General features: G+C 49.9%; 2 protein-coding genes across 2 annotated transcripts in view; one reads left to right on the plus strand and one right to left on the minus strand.

Moving 5' to 3' along the window:
• LOC111934588 (uncharacterized) overlaps positions 1-26,421 on the minus strand; it is a 357,296-nt gene that overhangs the window by 147,543 nt on the left and 183,332 nt on the right. The window lies entirely within an intron of this gene.
• Positions 6,913-9,305, plus strand: IRX6 (iroquois homeobox 6). Its single transcript, XM_086847240.1, has 6 exons — positions 6,913-7,171; positions 7,403-7,512; positions 7,792-8,099; positions 8,229-8,702; positions 8,912-9,013; positions 9,216-9,305. The coding sequence occupies exons 1-5, from the start codon at positions 7,085-7,087 to the stop codon at positions 9,010-9,012; spliced, it is 1,080 nt and encodes a 359-aa protein (XP_086703366.1). The 5' UTR covers positions 6,913-7,084; the 3' UTR covers position 9,013; positions 9,216-9,305.

Consider the following 26,421-nt stretch of genomic DNA (forward strand, 5'->3'; position numbering starts at 1 on the left):
TCCCCAGAGTAGAGAGCTGCAGATGGGCCATTGCTGGAGCCACTCCTCCCCAGCACACAACAGCCCCCAAGCACAGCCTCAAATACTGCTGAAAGACCAGAGAAAAACTTACATTTTACCTGAAGGAGACTGGCAGAAGAGTCCTCACTGAACTACCTAGAGGGTGCTGTCCTGCACTCATTTCTACAAATGCAAAATGGAGCTAATTCAGACAGGGTTTGGAGGGAGAGTCCCCCTGAGCCTTTCTTCACTCAGATCTTAACTAATGAAGAGGCTCAAGACCAGCAGATTTGATGGGACTGAGTTGGGTCAAGTATTTTTCTGGGTTTGGAATGAGTTATAAGCTCTCTATGTTTCTAATGTACAACAAACACAACTGGGGTTTTGTAAATTACAAATGAAAGTAAATAAGGTAGCTTCTGATATTCACTTTTGAGTTCCGATATGCACATTTAATTGTGCACAGAAGTTGGTGAAGAACACCAGCTTCTTGGAAGAAAAGGCACAGTTGCATGTAGCCAGCATACTAATTTTAAAATAAACCCTGGAAATTACAGCAAGGCAGAGTAGACAATGGAATAAAACTGCCATTCACTGCCACAGAACAAAACTGACAAACTATACCTAAGGTGATGTTAAATTGAAACCCTCCAGTTTAGCAGCCATGTGACTCCTTCACACCAACTGCATATGAGCTGATGCACAAAAGCATGTGAACCCCTCTCATGATGTGTCAGACCAACAATCACTTCACCATAAAAAAAAAATAAAATTATTTATATTGATTTTACTGGAAACTGACTTCACAGAGGGATCAGACTGAATGAGAGCTGCCCTAAGTCTCCTGGCATAAATTAACCCACATCTCAGGAAAACACATTCTCAGAGGTGAAGGTCTCACAGTTTTGTGTAGAAGTATCTTCACCAGATGAATCCATACTTTATAGAATAATCTACAGATAACCTAAAGAAAGCCAGTACAGAAGAGCTCAACTACCCTGATGCAGAGCACTCTTAAAAAATAAGTGTTTTCTCATCAGCAAAGCATGTTTTCACAAGTTGGGGTGATCACAGGTTAGTGATGACCCAGATATAAGGAAAATGCCACCTCAGAGCCTGAGAAAGATTCATGTCCAGCTTCCACTCACTTGGCTGCTGCTGGACATGGGATGGCTCAGGATAAAGCCCAGGGTCCAACCATCCTCCAGCCCCACTAACACTCAAGCCCAACTGTCAATTTTACAGCCATATCCTAAAACTTAATCACAGCAAACATGGTGATGATGGGAGATTCAGCAAACCCATCGATCATCATGGAAGTGATGCTGGGAGCCAAGTGGAGCTGCCAGTCCTTGGGGAAGAGGCAGGAGGGAGAGGTGGCAGGGGGAGGCCACTGTGGAACACTGTTAGGAAGCAGCAGCTCACTGCCACACAAAGGAGCCCACGCAGACATGGTGCTTAGGGATCCCCATGAACATTATTACATTTGTCTGTCTCTTACTTAATTTCCAAATGATGTCTTAAATTTCTCTCATTTATCCATCCATCCATCTCAATAAGAGGGTTTGGAGAAGCAAAGCAAAGGCCCAGCCATGTATTTCTTTCGTGTTGCACGAACTAAAACCAGAGCAAAATTGTGTAGCTTCTTAGACTAACGAGCCCACATACATAAGTCTCCAGAAATTCACTGACAACTTTTTGGATGTCCCCTTTCAGAAGACAAGTATCCAAAAGCAAATTTATACCCAGTGTATTTCAAATGCAACAAAAACAAAATGCTACTTTCAGGTTTAGCCTTCAGTTGACAAGGTACCACCCATAACCTTGGCAATACCTCACCCCCTAAATCAGCTCTTGTCCCACACTTCACTGTGCCAGTTCTCCCCTCTCTCCTGAAGACAGCTCTTCCTATTTTCTGCTTCTATGTTATACAACCAAAATGCTTTATCTTCAACAAGATATTAATCTTTATATTGTCCTCATTTATTTAATCTTTATATTGCCTCTCATGCAGAAATCAGTCTTGAAAATAGCCACTGAGATAAGGACAGTAACCAGCAAGCTTCACAATAAACCATCATATACACTATTTTAGTTTGTCAAAACAATTAGTGTTCATTTTGGCTTTATTCAGTTAAATCTGCAGTGACTGATCAGTATAAATTATGTATTAGGCTGCCCAGCTGTACTTGTTTATTCATGCATGGACTTGAAGAATTTTCATTTTCTCAGTACAAAAAAAGCAACAGCCAAAAAATCCCCCTGTATTCTAAAATATAAAGACACTTTCTTCTCAACCACTTTTCTGCTACATGTTTTTGAAGCTGCTTTCTTCTTCCCCCGCTTTTTTCAATTAACCTATTATTTCGTTTGCAGTTATCGGCAGCTGCATTTGCATCAGTAGGAAGCACAGACTGTTACTCTCACCCCTCGCAATTACCTCCCGAGCAAAGCAATATCAGAGCTAAACCAAATGATGTTGATTCTAAAAGCATCAAAAATCACATTGTTGGCTGCATTTGAACTCCTGCCTCGCTTCAAGAAGAACTGCTTGCAGAAATGTTTACAGTTAAACCTCACAGTCCTCTCTTTCAAGAACAAAAGTTTGCGAATCAAGAGAGATCATTTTCTGGTTTTGCTCGTGTTTGTAGTCACACACTCCTTGCCAGGATGACTGGGTGAGGGGAATACATGTCGTGGGGGTGGGTGGGATGACATGCTTGCATGCAAGGAGAGAGATGACACAGATTTAGAGAAAGATCTGCAGTGACCACGTACAGCATCAGTTGCGCTCCTCCAAGACACGGTGTATGCGCAGAATGGCAATTGGGCTGTTGAAGCTGATCTCCTGAAATGAGAAAAACAGCAAATTGCACACTCCAACCCAAAGCTACCCTCTGCCAAGCCGGGTTCAAGAACTTGTTAACAGAAGGTTTATGCCAATATTTACAAATCACAGAAAGATGTTTTGGCAGCTTTGACATGCAGAGTATAGTTGCTCAGTGACGGACAGGCAGAGTGAATGGTGGCAGTGCTCAGAACACAAAGAGACAGAGTTTGTGTCCTCCAAAAGAGCTGGGGAGCACAGCAGAACTTGTGTTTGTTAACAGGAGTGCCATTCATTCTCCCAGGTTGTAAGGGCAATTAAAGGGGTCATCTGGATGGCTCTCGAACATGTCTAGAAAAAAGTATGTTGCTGAAACATCTTTGTAGGGCAGGGTGCTGTAAGTGGAGAGAGCTGGATTGGGAAAGGCCACCCTCCAAAGCTAGAACGTTCCTGACAGGTAACAAAATTGCTTTCACGTTGATTGTGCATGATAACGATTGGGAAGCTCAGTGTTTGCATTGATCTGCTTTATCTCCGTTATAAAAATGCTTTTTTGCACAGTGAATTCTGCCCCAGTTTTGGTGGCCGCTGTGCTTGTCGCTTCAGCAAGGAGGACAAGAGCCCTGCATGCAACCTGCCAGCACAAACACACCGCCAGTGACAGCTCCTTTGGGCTCTGAGCCGCGGGCAGGATGAGCACACAGCTACTCTTGTTGTTTCTTTCATCAAATAACATACCAAGTTGTCTGGTGAAAAGACTAAATTTTGCTGAATTAAGTGCTTTAGAACAAGTGGTTTTATTACTTCATAATTAGCATAATTTTCCCCATAGGGATTCTTGCAATTAAATAATTAGCAGTAACGTTACCCAAAGGTGTTCTTTAATGAATTTTAAGTTAATGCCCCCGTTAACGACAATTGACAGGCCTCGGGTTTACAGCGCTCCGTCTCTCCAGGCTGCGGGCGACATAGAGGGCTGTGACAGCCGGCGCTGAGCTCCGGCCCCTCGGCTCACCCCGGCGGGGCGGACGCGGCTCGGGCGGCCCGCTCCCCTCGCGTGCCCCCGGCCCGGAGGCAGCGGCCGTGCAAGCTGCGGCCCCGACGGCGCGGGCAGCCCGCGGAGCGCCCGTGCGGGACCGCGCAGCGCCCGTGCGGGACCGCGCAGCGCCCGTGCGGGACCGCGGAGCGCCCGTGCGGGACCGCGCAGCGCCCGTGCGGGACCGCGGAGCGCCCCGCGAGCGCGCAGCTCCGGCAAGGGCTGCCCGGGCCGCGCACCGCGCTGCCTGCCGGCGGAGCGCCGCCCGCACGGGCAGGGCAGGGCAGGGCAGGGCAGGGCAGGGCAGGGCAGGGCAGAGCAGGGCAGGGCAGGGCAGGGCAGGGCAGGGCAGGGCAGGGCAGGGACCGCCCGGCTTGGGATGCGCAGGGGAGCGGCTCCCGGGCCGGGCCGGGCCGGGCCGGCGCGCATCGCTCGCGGATCGGCAGCGCCACCCGTCGGGGAGCGGAGCGGCGGCGGAGCGGCTCCGGCGGGGCGGGCACGGGCACGGCTGCCAGGGCTGCCCACAGCCTGCGTGGGACACGGCCTCGGCGAGGTCGGGACAAGTGCTGCCGGGCCGCCCCAGGCCGCGTTTTTACTTGGTTTTCTTTTTCTTTATGATTTGCCACTGGCAGGACATCGCGCCCTGTCCGGCCCGGGAGCGTCGCGGCAGCTCCAGGTTCGGGAGGCGGAAAATCCCGGTTTTACCTCCCGGTGATCTCGCCTCAAAGGCAAATTTGCAATATGTAAGTCGCTGGTTAAACAAGGACATTTCCATTTGTTAATTGATGCAATTACGCCGTGGCGGTAGCGGGCCGGCCGGGCTGCAGGCAGCCGTCCGTACATCACCGCCCCTCTGACCTGCCACCGCTCCGGCCCCCCCGCTCCCGGAGGGACCATCACGGGGCTAACGGGGAACGAGGGGCGCCCCGCTCAGCACTCCTTAGAGAATGGGCTTCGTGCTGCTCTGCGGCCCGTGTTCTGTTCGGCCCCGGCCCTGCCCAGGCAGGGTCTGACCCGGCTCCCGGCCGCGACGGGCAGCGGCGCCCGGGCGGCGAGCATGGCTCAGCGGCTCCGGTGCAGAACCGGGGTCGAGTTGCACGGCAGCGCCCGGCCCTGGGGATGGGCACGAGGTCAGCGAGAAGGGCCGGGGGGGCTGCATCCGCGGGCCCACCTCGAGAGCAGCTTCCCTGGGTGCGCCCGGCACCGCCGCTGCCACCGCGCCCCTGCCCGGCGCTCGTCCTGCCCGGGGCACGGGGCACGCTGGGGATGGCGGGTGCCGCCGTGTCCCCGCTTGAAATTTATTCCCCTAAGACAAATTTTGATCTTGTTCAAAAATAAAGGGAAAAGAGACCAACCGGCAGGCACCCCCAGTCCCGCCTTTGACGTGCATCACAGCACAACATGAGAGCAGCACGGAACAAGTGCAGAGAGCGGGCGCGGGGCGCTGCCTGCTCCTGCCCGCCGCTGCCTGCTGCTGCCGGCACGGCCGTGACGTCACCCCGCTCCTCGCCCACCGATCAACGCTAAAGACCTATAGAGCAGAAAATAATACAAGCAAGCTCCGTATCTTGCAAGCCCTACGTGATTTTCCCCCCCTCTTTGAAAAAGCCCCTTTGCACTTAAACTCTCTATACATGTGGGGTGGCTTTTTAAACTCCCTCTATACAAACATATTTATTAAGAGCGATGGGAAGTGGGGGGTAGCCTATTTTTTTAATCCAGGCACCAACCTCCCCCACCCCCCCCCGCCTCAGATGTCTGGCTGCTTAAGTGCAATCATCTATAATTGAGAAAAAAAAAAAAAAAAAAAAAAAAAAAGCCATACGTGGAAATGTGTGTGTGAGAAGGTGCATCTTGAAGCAGGGTTTAGTTACAATCGATCTTGGGGGGAAAATATTGCCTATGGTCCAAAAATAAGGAGCAACTATGTCCTTCTCTCAGTTCGGATACCCCTACAGCACCACTTCACAGGTAAGGCGAGTGAGCAGCACTCACTTTTGTTTAGCTTCTGCTGCTGCTGTCCAGATGTCTTGTCCCCCCCTCCTTTTTTTTCTTCCCTTTCCCTTACTTAGAATATTTTTTTAAAAGGGCACATCTGGAGCCTTTTTTTAAAAACTGTGCGTGTGTGTTTATGTCTCGTTTGTGTTGTGTTAGGCTTAAACAAATAACTCGCAGCGTGCACAGCAAAGGCGTGTAGGAAACCGGTAATTCCCCCTCCTCCCCACCCTTCACCGTTCAGTTTTAAGTGCAACAAACAAATAAAAAACATAAATCCCAGCTATGCCCGCTTTCCGAGCTGGCGGAGCGGCCGCGCAGCGCCGGGTGTGCGGGCAGCGGGAACCGCCGCTCGGCGGGCTCGGGCTTCCACTCGCGGATCTGCGGAACCGGGCTGTGCCGTTTCCTCCCTCCTTCCTCCACGGGTCGGTCCTTTTCCTGTGTTTTATTAGGATCTGTCGAGAGGTGTTGTTTTTTTGGTTTTTTTTTTTCCCCATGCGATTTCCAAAGGACATCCCCCACTCACACCAAGGCACCCTGTATTAACTAAGTCGTAGCTATATCGTACTTCGAGTCAGGATTTATTTGGGTAGAATTATTTATACACGGTAATCACTGCAAGATGTGCCTCCCTCGCTTGGGAAGTTAGCTGTCCCCTTGAAGTTATTGAAATCAAATGCCTTCGATTGCGTTGGCTGACATATTTACTGCTGTGTCTATTGTCAAATTAACTGTAATCGCAACTTTTTGCCTTTAAATCAATGCAGATGGACCGAGCGGGGGCGGGAAGGATGGAGCCTTACGGATCTTATACCTTTTTCGAGAGCAATTATTTCCTTAAAGTTTTGCCTGCTTGATTAATCGTGCCCCGTTCCCAAGAGCTCCTGCTTCCCATCCGGTTTATTTCCCGGTTTCTATAATTAGTTGCTTCAGCCCGCGTTTCCTATCCCCCTCCTCACCGCCGCCCCCCCTCCGCACACACACGGGCGCGCACACGCTCCTAAATTCCCCCCGATGGGGCTGCCTCGACAGTCACTCGGCGCCGTCCCGCTCTCTCCTCTCCGCAGTTCTTCGTGCCCGCCAGCCCCAGCACGACCTGCTGCGAGGCCGCCCCCCGCTCCGGGCCGGATGCCTCCTCGGCGCCGGCCGCCGCCTCCCTGTGCTGCGGCCCGTACGAGAGGCGGCTGCTGGCGCCCGGCCGCGCCGAGCTCAATGCGGCGCTGGGCATGTACAGCGCCCCGTACGCCGCGGGCCAGGGCTACGGCAACTACCTGCCCTACGGCACCGAGCCCGCCGCGCTCTACACCGCGCTGGTGAGTGCCCGGCCGGCCGGCAGCGCTCCGGAGGGGAGGAGGGTGCAACAGGCGGGAGAAACTCCCTTTCGCAGTCGGTGTCGGGGCGGGGGAGCGCCGAGGGACCCGGGACCGGGAGCGGCCCGGCCCGTCGGGGTGCGGGGCGCGAAGGGACTCGGGGGCCGCGGGGAGCCGGGGCCGCGGCGGGGATCCCGTCCTGCTCGACGCCAAACGCTGCCGCTTCCCTTGCAGAACCCCCAGTATGAAATCAAAGACGGCGCCGGCACGTTGCACTCGGGAATCGCGCAGCCCGCTACCTACTACTCCTACGATCATTCCTTGGGGCAGTACCAGTACGACAGGTAAAACCCCTTTGATCAGCGCCCGGCAGCATTAGCATCCCCCTGCGAGGCGCCGGCCGACATCAAACGAGGGGGACGGGGGGGCTCCGACCTGACAAACGTTGTACAAAAGAAACGAGGCGCCCGGGAACGGCAGACAGCGGAAACCAAAGTTGGGCGGCGATGTCAGGAGGGCAGGGGCAGGAAGGCAGATGGGCAGGGGTCCCACCGGGTTGGGCCGGGCCGGGGGGTTCTTGCCGGACTCCCGCCGGCCCCCCCTCCCTAAACATCTCCCAGCAGGTACGGGACGGTGGATTTCGGGGGTTCAGCCAGACGCAAAAATGCAACGCGAGAGACGACGAGTACCCTCAAGACCTGGCTGTACGAGCACCGCAAAAACCCCTACCCCACCAAAGGAGAGAAAATCATGCTGGCTATCATCACTAAAATGACCCTGACGCAAGTGTCCACTTGGTTCGCTAACGCCAGACGGAGGCTTAAAAAAGAAAACAAAATGACCTGGTCTCCTAAGAACAAAGCGGGGGAAGAGAGGAAAGAAGAAACCCCGAGGGAAGAGGATGAATACAGTGCGGAGGGTGAAGGCAGAGGTAGGCGGGAGAGGCAGGCGGGCGCCTCCAAGTAGGCTCGAAGTGACGGCCGATTTCGAGGCCCCCCAATTTCCCCGCACCCGCACTAACGCCCTGCCGCCCCTTTCTTCCCCCTGTGTGTCCAAGCAGAGCAGAAGAGCTACAAGGAGGACAAGGACCTGCGGTTCAGCGACCTGGAGGAGGAGGAAGAGGAGGAGGAGGAGGCGGGGAAGCCGGAGAAGGGCCGGACCAGCTCCCTGCAGGAAGCCCCCAGCCTGGGCGCGGCGCTGCCCGAGGCTCCTCGGAGCGACTGCAGCCTGCCCGGCCCCTTCCACGCCTTTCCTTGTGCCAAGGCCCCCGCCGCGGACTTCGCCCCCGCCTCCTCGGCCGCCCCGCCGCCGCCCTACGCGCCCGCGGAGAAGCCGCGCATCTGGTCGCTGGCGCGCACCGCCGGGGCCAGCGCGGCGCGCAGGGGCAGCCCCGAGGGCCGCGGCGCGGAGGGGGAGCAGCCCCAGCCCGCCAAGGCCTTCCGGAGCTCCGCTTTCAACCTGCAGCCGCTCCCGCGCAGCTGCGCGTCCCACCGCGGCCTGGGGGAGCCGTGCCAGTTCGCGGCGGCGGGCGAAGGTACCCGCGGCGGCGGGGACGGGCGGGACCGCGGGCCGGGCCGGGCCGCAGGGCGCGCCGTGAGCCCGCCCGCGCGGTGACGCCCCCGGTGTTCGGCCGTGCCCCAGGTGTCAGGTGCAGACGCCGAGGCTTCCCCGCTCCAGGCGAGCGGGCAGGGGAGGGCGGCGGGACCGCGCCGTGCCCACCGCGAGCCGCTTGTGTCTGTGCAGGCTTCGGGCGGGGCGCCAAGGGCGGCCCGGGAGGCACCGAGCTGGGTGGGAGCTGCCTGGACAGGCTGCGGACGGCGTTCCGGCCCGTGCTGCGGAGGTGAGGTAGGTGACGGGCCGGCTGCCGGGGCCGCACCTCGCACGAAGCGCTCGCCGGCCCGCCTGGCCCTGGGACACCGGAGCGGCCCCGGGCCGAGAGCGCTGCGCCAAGGCCGCCGCTTTGCTCCGCTCCCGGAGCTCCCGTCCGGGCGGGGCAGCAACCCGCGGCCACTCGGCTCCAGCTCATCACCGCTTCTCCGTCCCGCAGGGCCGCCCGCCCCATCCTGGCCGCTGGCGACGGGGCTCCGGCTGTAAGGAAGCACTCGGCCTGCGAAACGAAGGAAATCTCTCCCCGGGCCGGGGAAGGGCCGCCGCGGCACAGCGTGCTGCGCACATGGGGCCGAGGGGCACGGCGGGCGGAGCGGCCGCAGGACCGGCGCCTGCCATGTGTTCAATACTGCCCATTGACGTCTTTGCAAAAAGGAAGAAAAACCCGCACCCTAGTCTTTTCTCTTTCCCCCCCACCCCACGTCGTGGTTTGTTTCTCCTTTTCCTCCCAAAGCCGCGCTCTCTGCTCAGCGCCCTGCTCTGCCAAGGGGCACCAGTGTGCACTTGCTCCGCGCCGTCCAGGGGAGGAGAAGGAGGAGAAGCGGCGCAGGTTACGCCGGACTGTTTTTTCCCCCCGTCTCTGTACATAGATTCCGCTGAAAGTATTTTTCAGAGTCTCTAATTAACACGGATGAGCTGAACTCTACGAAGCCGTCAGTGACCTCGGAGCTCTCCAGGCAGGAGCCGGCACAGCCCGGGAGGAGCGGCCCCGGCCAGCGCCACCCGCCCTGGGGCACGGCCGGGGCACCCCCGGGCAGCGGGCGGCGAAGTAGGGCGTTGTTAGTGGGTCACCGCCGTCAGTCAGTCAAAAGAGCAGTGCTGCACTTTACAGGACAGACGAGAAAGAGAAACCGTATCTCTGCATTATTTCTGTTTAATTAAAAGTGTCATCAAACACTTTGTGTTCAGACTAATAAACCAAGCAGGGATGAGGAAAGAATGTTTCTTTGTTCCCGTCTCTAGAAGCAGTGGCAATAATTTAAATTAATAACTGTGGTAATTAAGAGGTCATCTGTAGATCAACCCGATACCTGCTATTTCCAAGTTCACCGGGGTCAGCATTTACATTAAGTCATTTGTGGTCAATAGAGTCCAATGAATTCTGCCTTAATAAATCAGGGAAATCAATCTGGAATATCGAGTAGACTTCTATATGTTTACTAAAGGCTACTCAAGACGAGTGGGGCTACATAACTGGGAGCCCTCTGGGTTTGCGACCGGAGAAGCAATTCGTAGGGGAAAGGAGGAGCTGCAGGTCAACGCAGGGAGATGTGACAGGGCTGTCCCCGGCCTCGGCCCCGGAGCAGAGCAGAAAGAAAGAAGTGGCACTGAAAGAAGGCTAACTTGGTCAGGCTTTGGAGGATCCGGGGAGGAAAGGGAGGGGGAGGTAAGTGCACACGAGGGCAGCAGGTGACGGCATGGCCGGGAGTGGGGCTGGGAGCGGGGCAGGGCCCGTCGGGAGCCCCGCCGTTGATGCCCGGCCACGGGGCTGTCCCGCTCTCCGGAGCTGTCCCGCTCTCCGGAGCTGTCCCGCTCTCCGGAGCTGTCCCGCTCTCCGGAGCAGCCCTGGACAAGGGACGCAGCAGCAGCAGTCTGTTGCACTGACCCGAAGCTTAGAGAAGGGGAAATTAAGCTGCGAAAAGATAAACATTATTTCAAGTCGGATTTGAAGGATTAGGGCTTGTAATAAAGAGCGTTAGGCCCTTTCGAAGGGTTCTTGCAAGGCGACTTTTCCGCCCTCCGCTCCCACCGGAGAGGACAGGTATAATCTGCCTTGGGAACACATGTGCAGGTTTCCCACGCGTGTCCGCACGGCACGGCCAGGCCGGGCCTCCCTCCCGGCCGTGTGCCGGCCGCCTCCGCCCATCCTGCAGGGCAGCGAGCCGCCTTCCTCCCGTTCCGTTCCGTTTCCCGGCGGCTTGGGCACAGCTCCCCCGAGGCAGCTCCTGAGGGGCTCACGGGACACGAAACCTGCAGAGCCCCGGCGCCCGGGGACGGCCGGGAGCTCCCCTGAGCTGCCGGCTCTGCCCCGGCCCTGGAATCCCCAAAGAGCCGCGAAGCCCATGGGGGAGTTAACTGGGCGGGTGCTGGCCTCGGGCTCTCTTTAGGGCAGGCACGGAGGTAACCTGCAGGAGTCTTAAGACTTTTATTTTTCATTTATTACTTTTACTCCCCTTTTATTAAAGGTCAAGTGAGCGAGATGCAGATTATCCCGCCCGCCCAGGACTCCCCTGCAATCTGTCACGCCGGCAAGATATGTATCGCAAATCTCTCGAAATATAATCTCCGGGAATCATATTCCGAATACTGTTTTGATTAAAAACCAGAGCGGGGATTGATGGAGAACTAATACGGGGAGCGGAGCCTGCGTGCGCCCCGGCACAAAGCTAAAATAAGGGGCTCGCACGAACAGATTCCAATGCCATAACAAACGTACTTAAACCGCCTCTGTCTGAGCTTTGCTACGAGATGGGCTTTTTAATGCCGCTTCTCTGGGAAGCGCACTCGGGCTGTGCCCGGCGGGCACTCGGAGCCCGCTGCTCGGGGCGATGGGCTGCCCTGGGCCCGGCCCGCCCGGGCGAGACGCAAGCCGGGCTCGCGAGGTGAAGGCCCCGCGGAGCCGGGGCTCACACACGCCCCCCACACCCCGTCCCGGCACCCCACTTGGCTCTGAAGGGCCGGGTGTCCCCCTTTCCGCAGCCCGCGGGGACGCGCTGGCACGGCTGCCGCAGCCCCGCATCGCCCCCCAATTAGCGGCGCGGGCCGGCGGGGGCGGCGGGGGCGGCCGGGGGAGGCTCGGGGGCGGCTCGGGGCCGGCTCGGGGCCGGCTCGGTGACGCGTCCCCCGCTGGGGTGGGAAGTTTCGAAAACAAAGTCGCCGGGCTAATGGTCCCGGCCGGGAGCGGCGGGGCCGCGCACACTCCACTGCGCCCGCTCAAAGGCAGCGCGACCGCGGGGCCGCCGCCGCCTCCGCCGCGCTCGCTAATGAAGTTTTGTCAAAGACAATTACGGGCTCGGCGGGGGCAGGAGGCCGCGATGAAAAGGCGGCTTTGTGCGGCCGAGACGGCGCGGCTCCCCGGCCACCCCCGGCCCTTCCTGCGCCCCCGCGGTGACCCCCGCGCCCGGCCCCGCTCCCCGCTCCCCGCTCCCCGCTCCCCGCTCCCCGCTCCCCGCTCCCCGCTCCCCGCTCCCCGCTCCCCGCGGGGGCAGCGGCTCTGCTGCCCGGCCCCAGGTAAGCGCGGAGACGGCTTGGTGCCGGCGCTGCCTCTCCCGGAGCTGCAGGTTATCAACCCGAGCTGCTGACGAGCCAAGCAAACCCCCAAAAGTGAGGGCTGGGGCAGCGGGCAGCCCCTGCTTCTCCCACACACCCTGGCTCGGGCTTCTGCTCCCTCTCCCCCCGTACAGAGGGGATGCTGCGGCGGATTCCTGCTTCAGCGCTGTTGCGTTCAGCAATTGGGAGAATTCGTCCAAAAACTAAACGAGCTGGCTAAATCTGTTTAAATATACACTGGAGAGATATGAAATTTGGGTCGTGGACTGCAGCTGCCTTCAGCTGCATCTGAGCCAGAGGAGGTGTGGAAGAGGGGGACAATTACCTTCTTTCACCACCTTCCCCAAACTCCCAGCACTGGCTGCTGCCTTCCATCTCAGATCCTTGGTCACCTCACCTCCCTGTCATCCCCAGCCAACACGGGCAGCACAAAACACACTGGCATTCTCCTAGAGAGAACAGGGAAATATTTCTGAGTCATGAGAAAGTCTGGACAATACAAGCAACCAGCCAGATTATTGCTTCCCCACCTTTGAAGCACAATCTTCCTTTTAGGAACATAAGAGAGAATAAACCTTCTTTTACTGCTGCACAAGCACATGAGGAAAACGGCCCTGGCACTGAAATGGTCCAGACCCCTCACCCCCAGCTGGCTGGTATTTGCCTGTTGTCCTGTTCCCCTACAGGTTTCCCATCCCACAATAAAGGGATGCATTTTACTGGCTTTGCAGCAACAAACCCCTTGAAGATTCCTTTTCAAAGGTGGCTACCACAGAAGTTTTAGCTTGATGTGGCTACTGAGGTTATGGAGCAGTGGGTTGGAGCAGTTAGTTCAAAATGATCTCAAAAACTGCACAAGCAGCTCCCCAGGCCAGGTGTCATTTCAGGATCAAAGCATCTGCTAGAGGACAATTGGTTTTTTTCATTGTATTGCTTTTTTGTGTTGTTTTGGTTTTTTTTTTTACCTACTGTTCATCTGAAAATAAATTACAGGCCAGAACAGGTGGATAACATTCTGGAATAATTTAATGATTTATTTAATCTGGATTCTCTTTCAATCTACTTAGCAGGACGAATACGTTTTTTTAGCCTGAATCCAAAAGCCTGTCTTTTCATCTAAAGAAGATAAAATACCCTGAAACACTGCTCTGCTGCTGTCAAGGTGTACTCCCCACCACTGGTACTAAACCAGTGGTAATGTCTGCTGTGCTAAAGGGCCTGAGGGGAAACCTCAGGAAAACCGAGCAGATTTAATTTTTTATTTTGTTCTGTGCCACCTTCCTAGTGCTTTAGCTATTATTTCCCTTCCTAGGAAGTGTTTGGGTAATAAAAGAACTGATTGTAGTGTTCAAATCACTACCCCTTAAATCTTAAAATGTTCAGGTTTAAGCACTAAGATGACAGCTCTCTGACTTTCCCCTCTTGTTAGGACAGCTTTGTGCAGCACTGATTGGGAGTGCAGCTGGAATGGGCACACAGGAATCTTCTGCTGTAAACATTTGTGGATCCACTGGCACCAAATGAGGCCAGGAGCAATTCCTTCAGACACATTCACACAAGGCTCGGAAGCAGATCCTAGGTGAAACTTTCCTTCTTGAGAAGCTGTAATTTTGCTAAGAAGGGCAAAACTATTGCCCACTTGCTCAGATGTGATTTTCTGGTGTTTGGTTTGAGCTGGAAGAAGAGGTTTTATGGGGCAGATACTCCCAGGACCTATAAAATGCTGAAATTCATGAAATTCATTAAATGAATGAAATTCATCCAGGGTTAACTCCCTGTACTCAGTTTGGTACTCCACTCCCACTGGATGGTAACAGAGACGTGTAGAGGGGAACAGGAGCTGACAAAATACTTTCAGATATGGGGAAGGTTACAGGATATTGAAGGGGTTGTAAGTACCTCTGCCAGGATATTTCCACCTCACGTGCCCACCCACTTTAGTTTAATGGATTACATTAAGGTCTTAAACTTGTTTTAGCCCATCAGACTCAGTATGTGCACTAGTAAAACCATCCATTTCTTGTTGTTTGTTCCAGATTTTTTTCTTTATTTTTTTTTAATTCAGCACAGCTCAAAGTCTGAGTTTTCTACTAGTCAAGTCCTGAGTTTGTGCTATGGCACCAGCTCACTCATGGAATGTTTGGAAGAATTTCTGTTACCAGACAAGATAGCCAGGTTGGTGAACCTGCCAGCCCACCCCCAGACTGCCAGGGGTGGAAAAGAAGGGACTTGGAATGATTACCTGTCAATGACCCCCACTGAGGCTACTCTGAGCCACACAGGCCCTCCACAACCATCTGCTTAGTGGAACATCTTAACTTCATTGAACAGCTAAGAAGCAAACAGTGATGGGAGTTCATAACCAATCCCACTGTTGGTCACTAACAGAAAAATCAAGCATCCATATTGCCTTGCTCAGGTTTTCTCTACACAAACCACACGAGGCACAGGGAAGGTAATGGATTAGGTGCACAAGGAAATGAACAACAAGGAGCTCTGAGTCAGCAGCCTGCTACAGATTCATGCTCCACAGTTAAATCTTTTTTATCTGACCACGTGCTTTGCTGCTCCGCAACCACCATCTGCAATTTACTCTGGGGAGCTGTGACAGCCTGGTCAGCAGGCCCAGCTGGTACAAGAACAAATGCTGCATGTACTGCAGGTGGGTAACTCACTGCTGGCAGCACTCAGACCTGCTGCCAATGCTCTCTTGCAGTGGTCAGAGTAGCTTTCCTGGAGCTCAGTACTGCATGTGGAGCACGAGTGTTCCTGACAGAGCAGCTGCAGAGCAGCTCCCCAGTGAGAAGTGGGTCATTTATTACACCCATGGGACCACAGGAGAAACAAAGCTCTTCTCAGAAGTGTTACTGGAATGAGAGCTGAGGTCATATTAAGAGTGGACCATTTGCTGCAGCATTTTATCAGCAACAAACCAGTTTCTAGCCCACAATCCAAAGCCAGCAGTGATAAGCCAGGACAGCTGATTTTGCTTTGAATAACAAGTAACCGAGAGGAACAGAAGCAGAAACAACTGCTCCTGTGAGACATGTGGTACCAGTTCTGGCTGGGTACCAAGCCTGACCCATTACCTAACCAGCACCCAAGGCACCGCTGTTCCAGGGCACTGTTTTATATTAACGAGATATTTCCTTTGCATGTACAGAGAGATAACTCTAAAATGGCCCACAGCCATCAGGGGAGGGAGGAGATGAATGAAGGAGTCTCTGTGAAACCCCAAAACCTGTACATCCCACAATGGTAAAAATTGAAGTGTGAAAGCTCTCCTCAGGCAGCAGCGGTTTTGCTGTCTGGTCATGCTCTGGGCATTTATTTGCCTGTTCCCTTACAAAGAAGGCCAAAAGCACTGTACATCAGCCTTGCTGTCAGAGGGGAAGGTGGTTCCACCAACTCATATATTCTTAGCTCTCTTACCTTGCCATTACTACTTTGACTTCAGGAACTTCAGTCTAAGCCAGTGTTTCTGTGGTGTTACAGCATAAAAGCAGAAAAGGGATACAGTGAGCAGGTTGTGTCAGGCACACCAGCAGGTTCCTCTTAAGCAGAGGTTTTTGCACCCAACCCCAACACTCCATGACCTCCATGGCTACATGTACAGGGGCACCTTGCAGCACACACATCCTCAGTTTTCAAATACACATTAAATTACTGACTTCTTGAACAGGTAAATGTATGCTAAATACTTCTGTGAACCTTCAACATTCAGAGAAATCTAGATAATGGAGATAATGCAACAATAGCTGAGGGAAAGGGAGCTTCTACAGGCAGGAATTCTGATTTCCAACTTCTCACCACGTGTCAGAGCAGAGCTGATACACCTGCTTCTATTTCATCATACCCTTAGCGAGTGCATCTCACTATATTCAGGGGCACATCTGCCTATCAAGAATTACAATTTACCTGTAGAAAAATCAATTGCCAGTAAAACTCTTCAAGTATCATCCAGAATTCAGAAATGTAAGACATATTACTCTTCTTCCTGAACTTTCCCATAAAATATCAGCTTACTCGGTATTTTGTGGCAGGAAATTAATAAAACTTGTCCTAGTTGCTCTCAATTACAGCAATAATATAACCTCATTTGCTCTTCATACAAATTTAAAAGTCAGGCTACAAATACAATTCAAGGTATTTCGTAAATGGAGCAGATGTAATTACAGTGTGGGAGTGTAGTCTCAGGGACAATTGTACAATTCCAAAAGTTAATAACAAAGATGTTCTCTAAGTCACTTTTCACCCCAAATCCTGAAGCTCATTGTGGGGCTGCACCACATCTAGCTCCACTCAGCATGCCATTGAGATCAGTTTAACTTGCAAAGGCTCAAAAGTGACATTTTAAGGGCTGAGGAGAACCAGGAGGCATCAATGACCTGGTGATCCCCACTTCTCTGCAGAACTGCAGGTTCTCTGTACAAAGATGCCCAGATCTGAATCCAAGGGCTCTCAGGAGCATGATGAGGTGCTTGTCTCTCACTGCCTCCTTCACTGCTGGCCCTCAGGTCAAACCTCTTACCTCCTGTAGGAGTGATTACAAATCAGCACACCCTAATTATTACTTATGAAATTCAATGCACTGAATGTTTCAAGCACTATAATTTTCTAATCTTCACTGATGCCATGCTTTTCCCTGCTGAGAGACCCCTGATGTCTGCTGGGCTTTTCCTTGAGTGCTACAGGGATGTCACGGCAGGTACACTGCAGAGACCTAAATTTCAGGTCTGTGTTTTTTCTTATGGCAGCCCAAACAGCCTGGTCATGAGTGCAGCAGTCTGTGAAGGGATCTTGAACATCATCTGTCGCATGGTTAGCTCCCTCAGCCTCTCCCCAGAGAAAACTCTGTGCACGCTATTCGTTTTCTGAACGCACTGGGTTTTGTTCTTCAGAATAAAACTTTTGGCCTGATTTCTTATGGAAACAAAACTCTTATAATCACTGTGGGAGAAGACAAACATCTGCCTGCCATTGCATAATGTCTTAAATTAACCAGCATATCCCAGCAATCCCTGGCATGAGGATGTGTGCACTCTGGCCTCCATCTCAAATAAATGGAGAAAAATGTTTCTTCCATCACCAACCAGAAGAGTTTCAGAACTGTCTTCCTCTCTAGAGAAACCCAGAGCACCTGTGCTCCCAAGTCAGGCCATATGCTCAAGTGCCTGAGGCCCAGAGGGATTAATTCCAGCCTTGAGGCTGTACTTGCCCTCTGTGGTCACCCAAGCTGGTTAGAAGTGTTTGTTTCTTTTTCCCCCTAGAAACAATTGCTATGAGTGATCACACAAATCAGCAGTGATGTGCGCAATTGAAAACACAACCCAAAGACATTTTTTTTACAAACTTGTGGTGGGTTAATGCCAGGATAAAAGTGTATTTCAAAGGACTAAAATGATTTTTCAACAAGAATTATTTGAAAGTAGGGGAAAGACAGAGGAGAAAAAAGAAATGGAGTCCTCCAAAACCAGAATGAAATCTCTGCTAGAGCTCACTCGTGTTCTTTCAGCCTTCCAGCAGGTATGCCATGTCCATAAAGCTCTGCTAGTGAAGGCAATTAGTCCAAAGCCAGGGTCACAATTTTACCCATAAAAAGCTGAGAGAAAACCTAGATATTTTCCTCCATAAGATGTCAAGAGAAGTTAGCCCAACCTGCCAGCTCCCACCATGGCTCACAGCAGGTTAATTGCACCCTGGCAGCTGAAGAAAGAAGCACTACAGAGAGGTCCTACTTAGGGCATTGCAAACGATATGGGTTGTTGGCTCTGAGGTATGGTCTCAAGAGAGCTTCTTGGGTCTAGGAGTGATATACCTGTTTATTATATTGATAAATGACACATTTTTCCTACTTGATTTGTTGGGGACTGAGTGACCTGGCAGTAAAACTGACTTGATATTGCCACTTAACTCTTATTGATGTCTTTTCTGGTTCACCTTTTATTTGCATAAATGAGAAACAGAAAGGGAGTGTTATTCTTTAACAGAATCACACGGGATTCCCTGAGGAAGGCTGATGGATGTTGCAGACACACATCTCCCCAGGTATCAAACCAGTAACAACTTTTGTCCTCGCACTCCCACAGCCCCCTCTCAGTGACCCCTTGCCCCATGCTCAGCCAAGGCAGAGCTGACAGGCCAGCAGTGTTTGCTCAGCCACAGGTTTGACACTTTAACACGTGAAGTGTGTGGGCAGGAACAAGTGAGAGAACATTAAATTATCATTTTTGTAATTAACCATTAAAAAAAGAAATGGGACCTACAAATATATAACTGCAAACCTAAATATATATCTGTGCTTATAAATGGGCATTTTTATAAATTAAAATGTGATGCTTTCTTATGACAGAAGAGGTTTTTCTGAAAGACTGAAAGCACTCAAATGTCACAGGGTTGCAGCTTGGGGTTTTGTCTCACTCTTGCAAAGATTAAAACAATATTCTACAGCTGCATTTCATTTTACCATATCTTAAAATAAAATAATAGTTAAAACCAAAACTAAGGACCAATTCTTGTTGCTTAATTCCACAAGGAAAAACACCAGTGAATATATTAACATCACCTTCATGTACGTGAGACTTACACCAGGAGGGGTCTTTGACAGGGTCAAAACAAAAACTTCAGTCTGTCTCAGAAACCCAGTCACCACCATAAAATTCTGGTAAATGACATTTAATACTCCAGAATTTAAACCTCTTCAGGTTCAGATCTCACTCACATCTCTGCAAAAACTCTTACGGAATTAAATGGAAGATAAAGATAATAAATTAATTCTTTTCATCACTGAGAGTGATATTTTCCTATTCTTTGCACTGCACAGTAGTGTTAAATATATATATTTCTGGTTAATTTTATCAGACAGCTCCAAAGTCTTAAAAGAAATTACAAGTGTCTTTATAATTCATAAGGTTTTTTTTTTTTCCCGTAAGACATTACTTTTCCTTTTGTTTATGTTTTGGAAGGAAACATTAGTAGTACAAAGAAATGGTGCTGCACAGAAAAACCTACCCCAAAAGAGATCCTGCAAAACAACAAAAGAAATAAACACAACCAGGAGGAGAAAATTCTGCAAGGAGATCCCTGGTGGAAAGAAGTAAATGAGGTTTTACACAGGAAAACTCTTATATTTTTTAATAATCAAAAATCCTCTCTTTTACTGTTTCTTTCAATTTGAGTCCTCTCATCTAGGAATCCTCTTTGTTTCATGCCAGCATTTGAAGCAAGCTTATTGTTTCTCTCTGCTGCTGGAGTAGGATTCAGAGACACAGTCCTGCACTTCTTGTCTTCCAATGGTCTCCTGGTTTTAAAATCAGACCCAGGATTTGAAAAAAAAAAAAAAAAAAAAAAAAAAGAAATCACCAAAGAAAATGAACCCCAAAGTTTGTTCATGTCTTCCAAGGAAATTAACTTTTTTCCTGACCCATTTTTCTGTGTATGTGTGTCATGTACTTACAGAACAGATGAGTAATGAGCATTGTGACCTATAAAAGTAGCAGAAGACAGAAAGAAAAAAAAACCTGCATTAACTTTCAGATTTATAAAATATTAGTATTTATGGATCAACCAGAATGGAAAGGACTGGGCCAATATGTAAGTTTTGTCTGTTTCTAACTTCCATCCTTGAAAAGTTTGCAATGAGGTTAAAAAGGTTTAAAAGACATGAGCATCCTCCCCCAGCCAGTTCACCGTACAAGCAGAAGCTGTCTCACGGATGGTGACAGGATAGCAAGATGACCAGATTATTTTAATATTCTCCACCAATTTGTTTGATCCTTTTGGAGACACCAAACCCCATCAGGCATTGATTTACCAAGCAGAGCAGAACCAATGGACTCTTGCTCACCCCCACATTTTTTTTCTTCTTTTAAAAAATCCAAATCCCCAGAAACCACTGGCTGACATGGAATATATTTCCCCCTCACCAGGCAGCTGACACACAGCTGAACTCTCTGTAACTGCATTTTCCTGGGCACCAGAGCCCTCTGGGCTCAGGTATCTCAGAACCTGCCAGTCAGACAGTCTGTCCTCCATGGCAGCAGATTGTTCTGATGCCTAAACTACAGGCAACCCATCAGCTCTCAGTCTCTCTGGCCTAAAATCCCTCCTAATTAATCTTCAGCTGAGAAAGAGCAGCCACCCAACAGCAGAGCACCATGGCTAGGAACCCAGCAGAATCCCTGTCTCCTTTTTTTGGGATAAGTTTTGAAAGACTGAAGAGCATCACCCTCTTTGAAGAACCTGAGAAAAAAAGAGCAGAAGGCTGTGGCTCACTTCAGTCTGCACTGCAGCAGGGAGGCAGGATCCTCTCCAGTTTGGCTTGGTAACACCAAGAGAGATGTCATAAGCCTGCCCACCACGTGCACAGCTGCATCCTGTAGCTGTCCTTTTGCTGCCTCCATTGCCTTTGTTGCTATGTGAACTGGATTAAAGCCAGCACAGATGCACTGCTCTCCACTCAGTGCCACACTGACGGCTCCTTGAAGGGCTTGGTCAGTTCAGCTAAACCCAGAGGAGAGGGAGGAAGCACAGAGCAGCCCAGCCAGGTACCAGAGGAGCTAAGGAAAATAGGAATAGAAGGACTAATAATACTGGAACAGAAGAGTGATTAAGCCCTAGATCAGATGATCAAGAGACAGTAAATTCTCCATTTCTCAACTCCTCCATAACAAAACTGTGTGTCTTTCCAGAGGACATATTCCAGCAGTTCCATCCAGCTACCAGAGTATCATCTAGCCCACAATGTATACAGGGAGAAAAGCAGAGAATCTGACTGTCCTCCCTTGCTTTGAAATGTCCATAAACCACATTCTTTAGGAAATCAGCTTTTCTTCATTCCAGTGTAAGTTTGTTTTTTAAGTTGGTTTTTTTTTTTTTTTATTTCTTTGGTTTTGGTAGAGTTCATGTCTCAGTCAGGGACCTGGATGTATATTACAAAAAAGCAGCACCCCACACTCATTTGAGTTCAGTGAAGACTACTCCAGGGGCAATTATTGCAGAGCATTTTCCACTGTAACCTGTGAATGCAGTTTGATGGATAGTTTTGCAAGTATTGTAGCACAAGCAATTAAATGGCAGGAATATCTGTGGAAACAGTGGTGCTCAAGCACAAAATGAAAAACCTGAAGGAAAGTGAGTTCCAACTGCATAGTTTTGCCTATTTGCCCTGGAGTTATATTTAGCCATGCAGAGAAAAGAAAAAAAGAAAGATCTAAACCAATTGTTTACTGCTGAGATGTCAGCCTATTAAAATTGTCCTTGTTACTACAGCAATAGTACATATTTACAGGGATTGTGGTTCATTTTGATCAGCCATACCAAGCCATGCCTCAACCCATTTCATACTGATTAGAGTCTGGTCATATTTTAAGTGTCTATGAAATTATGCAAATGGAATCTGCACCAGAAAATCAGATTGCCAGATAATTGACCATTAATCTTTGATAAAAGTTTAAAAAATTAAAGCAATCAGAAATCAGCTTAGCATAGTGTCTCTTGGGCCTTATTTTGGTCTAGTAAGTCTGTACACTAAGCTGATTTCTGATTGCTTTAAGTTGTAAAAATTGCTTTTTAACCCACGGATATCAATGAGATTGCACCTGGTGTAAGTCGGGGCTGAATTTGATCCGCTGTGTGCCTTAATCACAGTATATTTTTGTTAAAACCCAGTATTTGTGTGGATCTGTAGATACTGATTTGTTCAAGCGCACGATAATCTCCCCCTAAGCCCGTCAGAATACAGCAGGTTAATAATGCTGTAAGTAGAATCCAATTTATTCATAAAACACCGGAACGCTTTAACCAAACTGTTCTTTTGTGGCGAGCCCCCTCCCGCCCGGCTGCGGCAGACAAAGGCTCCCTCCGCAGCCTCTGGGAACAGGGCAGGACAACAATAGCTCGGCGTCTGTCCCAGCAGCGTCTGTCCGTCTGTCCGTCTGTCCGTCTGTCCGTCTGTCCGTCTGTCCGTCTGTCCGTCTGTCCGTCTGTCCGTCTGTCCGTCTGGCCGAGCATCGGGCACCGCTCCCTCTCCATCCTCGGCGGCGCAGCCAAAGGCTCCTCCTTCCCAGTCCCCGCAGTCCCTGCTACCTGCTTTGGGTCCCACATCCCTAGCTGGAATTTTCATAAGTGCCCCAACATTTTTGGTGGCAGCAGGAGCTCCTAATCCTGCGACAACATTCCAGCCCATTAACATTATCTCTTTATTAGCATAAATAGCACTTGCTGGGTGTTTATCGGAATTCAATGAGCACATGCTGTAAAACTTCCTTTCCTCTGTGACCAACAAAGTAAATAAAAATCCCGCATGCTTCAGTAGAAAGTTAGATTTGCTTTCTACAGACTTGAGGAAAGCAAAGTCTTTTCAATTTAAAGATTCCCTGTGCAAACCGTTCCCATGAGTTTTGGAAAACTCCACCTATTTGATCTTCCCTCTGTCGGCACTAGGAGCCCTTGCCAAGACTCAGTTGTATCTCGTTCTGTGTCACTTCAGCACAGGGCAGAGACGATCTCCAGCACAAGTATGAAAAAGGGAGAGCGTGACAGAGGGACAGACACCAGCCCTAATATGGAAGGAATAAAATCATACTGGCCAAAATGACAGAACCACCCAAACCACTCAAAGGGATTCAAGCAGAAGGGGACAGCCAGGTTACCTCTGATTAAATCAGATTGAGGGTGGTTTATTATGGAACTTTGATTTTTTTCATTAAGCTGGATTTTAGGATATTAACTAAATGTGCATGCACAATTCTGTGCTGCTCATCTGTATGCAGAGCCAGAGGGCTTGTTCACAAGCAGGGGGCACATCCCACCCTTCTCCCTTTTCTTACAAGGACTGGAGGCAGCTGGAAACAGCCACACAACAGGGGGACTCATTGCTCACTTCTTCAGGACATTTACTTTTACTTACAAACCCCATGATAATTCCTCTTTCCAGAGCTCCCTCTGCACTCCTGCCCATAAACACAAATTCAAAGCTGGCAGGTCCCACAGCTGTCTGTGCCTCCATCCTCACAGGGCAGGTACCTGATCTGCATAAGTTACCCTTACAGACACACACAGACTGCTGTGGGGGGCCTTTCCATGATCCCTGGGGAGGGAAAAACCAGCCAACCTGCAACACAGGCTTCAGATTCATCCAAAATTAAAAGCTTTTGATAAAATTACTGGTTAAGATAATTAATAAAGTGAACAGATGACTGGGAAGGAGGTCCATCATTCAATGCACTCTGTGATTCCTAGGAAATAAACCACCCAGTATGCTTTAATTCAGCTGAGAGCTTGTGGGTACCACAGTGAACACATAAACCCAAAATCTATGCCCTGCATTACACAGGGGGCTAATCTAGATGCTCATAACATTTTCTCCCAGGATAATAACGTTTGCTAATGCGATGAAATTTTTGTAAGAAACAGAAATCCAATGACCATCACCTCCCAGGAATGTTGCAGTAAGAAGATTGCAACAAACTAACAAGGATCCAAATGTAATACTGTTGTTACAAATCTCATACTGCTGCTAGAGCTGTACCCAAGAACTCCATCACACCTAATCAGCACTTTTAAACTCTGCTGGTGCATCCATACCCCTCTCCCAGCCTCTTTTTAGAAGAATTGTATCATTACAGGCATTTTCTGGCAGCATTTTCTCATGTACACAAGGAAGACTATTAGGAAAACCCCTGTCAAATACTCCTTCAGCCTCAACACCTTCGGAAGGCAAGTGATTTCCAGCCACCTTTTCCATTCTCATCAATATGACATTCATACCCCACTTCTGCTGGATTTCTCCTTTCACCTTCCTTCATGAAACTGTCGGCTCAGCTTTACAGCACTTGGTCTAAGCACATAATAGGAAGTGCCTGTCTTGCTAATGATTTTCCAGTGCTCAGGTGACTAAAAGACAATATAAACCAGTGCAAAATGAGATGATCCAGTGAGAAGGAAGGCAATTGAAAACTGAGATTGCCTTCATCCCTTCATCCTCTGGCACACAGCAAGGATCTACTGGATAGCTTCTGCTGACCACTTGAAAACTGAAGTTATGAGCATGCATGGGTGTCCACATACAGAGCATAAAAATCCATCTGCAAATGCTCAGACATGGCAAAAATAACTCTCAAGACATGGATGGAAATGTTACTACAGCCCCAGAGTCAAGGCTGTTTCTCTTCAGGCATCTCTGGTCCTGTTCCAGGGCCTGGCCTCATCTGGCTTGACACAGCAACTTGCAGGAGCTGCCCTCTCTGATCAGCCATGGTCCTCCAAGTGCTTTAACTGAGCCATTCATGATTCTGCTCTTCCAGGTATTTTATCAAGGGAAAAAAGCCTCATCTGAAACTCCCTACTGACAAAGCACTACAGGACCACCGCAGGGCGGATTAAGACATTGCAAAATGTGCTTCAGGATTATCAGCATTCCTGGATTAGCAATGTGCTTTCATCTCAATGCTTCAAACTTTAAAAATTTTCACAAGACAGCTACTTCTTGCTTGGTTGTTTGTAGGAATATGTTTGCTTATCCCTGACCTTTGCTGGTGACCCAGAGGTGTTCTGGCCTGGAATGTCCCCCCACCTGCTACAGCAAGACCATGGAAGTAGCAGAGCTATTGGAAGAAAGCCTTACTAGAAGAGGGGGAAAATACCAGACTATAAAAAATTTGACAGTCATAGGAAAATGTTCTCTGGATTTAGATAAATTTACTTGGCAGTGAATATGTTAACAGTTGACCGTAACTGCTTGGAGAGAAACAAGCTGCTTGGATGCTGGCAGCAAAAATCCTGCTTTATCCAATTCCTACTGTGCCAAGCTCCTCCACCCTCTCTCAGAGCAGCACTTAGACAAATGCCAACATTTTAAAATTAAATGGCCCCATCATTATTAATTCATTTGGTATTCATTGTAATGACATTAATCATAGTAAACTGCAGCAGCTTTATTACACATGTAATGTGTACTTTCCTAGAATTTCCCTGTAAAATCTCTAACATTGCTAACAATGTAAAGACAATGAGACATTACAACCAAGCAAAACAATAATAAACACACAACTCAATAAATCATTATTCTGCCCACAAGTATGTTAAAAAAATAAACTCATTTCAAAACTAGAGGAAAAAACAACATGCAATAAGTGACATCAGTGAGTTTGAGGCTTTTGGTTGCAACAAAGAAACAAAACAGCATGCTAATATGACATTTACAAATAATACCTAACCGCAGCCTAATTAACTTATTGTGTGCTTACTAAACTAGCATACATATTATATTAGAAGAAAAACACTTATTTGTTCTGTTGCTAAGAAACTTCAGACATTTGCATATTTAACAAATTGTTAGAGTGTTTTTAACCAGAACCCATCACTATTTATAAAAGACAAATTTAAAACATGAGATCAAAGACACAACATTAATTTTTCTTTTGTCGACTGTCTTTGTTCAATAGCTCAAAGAAGCAGTTTTATTGCTGGCTGATACATAATGAAACATCTGGTATTTTTCTGAATTACAGCAGAACCCGCTAATAGTCAAGGGCTTTTCTTTATTTCTCAGGCACCAGCCAATGTCGTATAGGGACCAATCCAGCAGCCCTTGTGGAACATGCCTTTGAAATCCTTGCAAGGTTTTTCTGAATATGGAGTTCAGGAATACCACTAATTTTTTTATTTATTTTTTTTCTTTTAAAGGCTCCAGATGTCAGCCAATTTTAATTGATCTTGTAAGCTGTGCAAGAGCAGGAAATGAAAGCACAATATTAGGGAGCAAGGCAGTGAGCAAAGCTCGAGGGTTCCGCACTCGCTGGGAGATGACGGCGGACACCGTGCCCGTGGGCATTAACCCAGAGCAGCTCTGGGTCAGTGTTTTACACCCTGAGCAGGGGTGTTTGCCAGCTCACCAGGGCTCAGTGCAGAGATCAGCAGAGCTGGAGCCCCCCTGTGCTGTCCAGGGAGCGCACGAAGCAGGGCGAGCCTGGCCCAGCACACGCTGTGTGTGAGCCAACACGGCCACATCCAGAAACACTCCCAGCACATCTCCACCCTGCTATGCCATCTCCAGCATGCTCCAGGAGGAGCAAGATGAAAAAGGAAAGTTTAAG

This window comes from Cyanistes caeruleus, chromosome 12 (genome assembly GCF_971803275.1).
Source record: "Cyanistes caeruleus chromosome 12, bCyaCae1.hap1.1, whole genome shotgun sequence".
In the NCBI taxonomy this organism is placed as follows: domain Eukaryota; kingdom Metazoa; phylum Chordata; class Aves; order Passeriformes; family Paridae; genus Cyanistes; species Cyanistes caeruleus.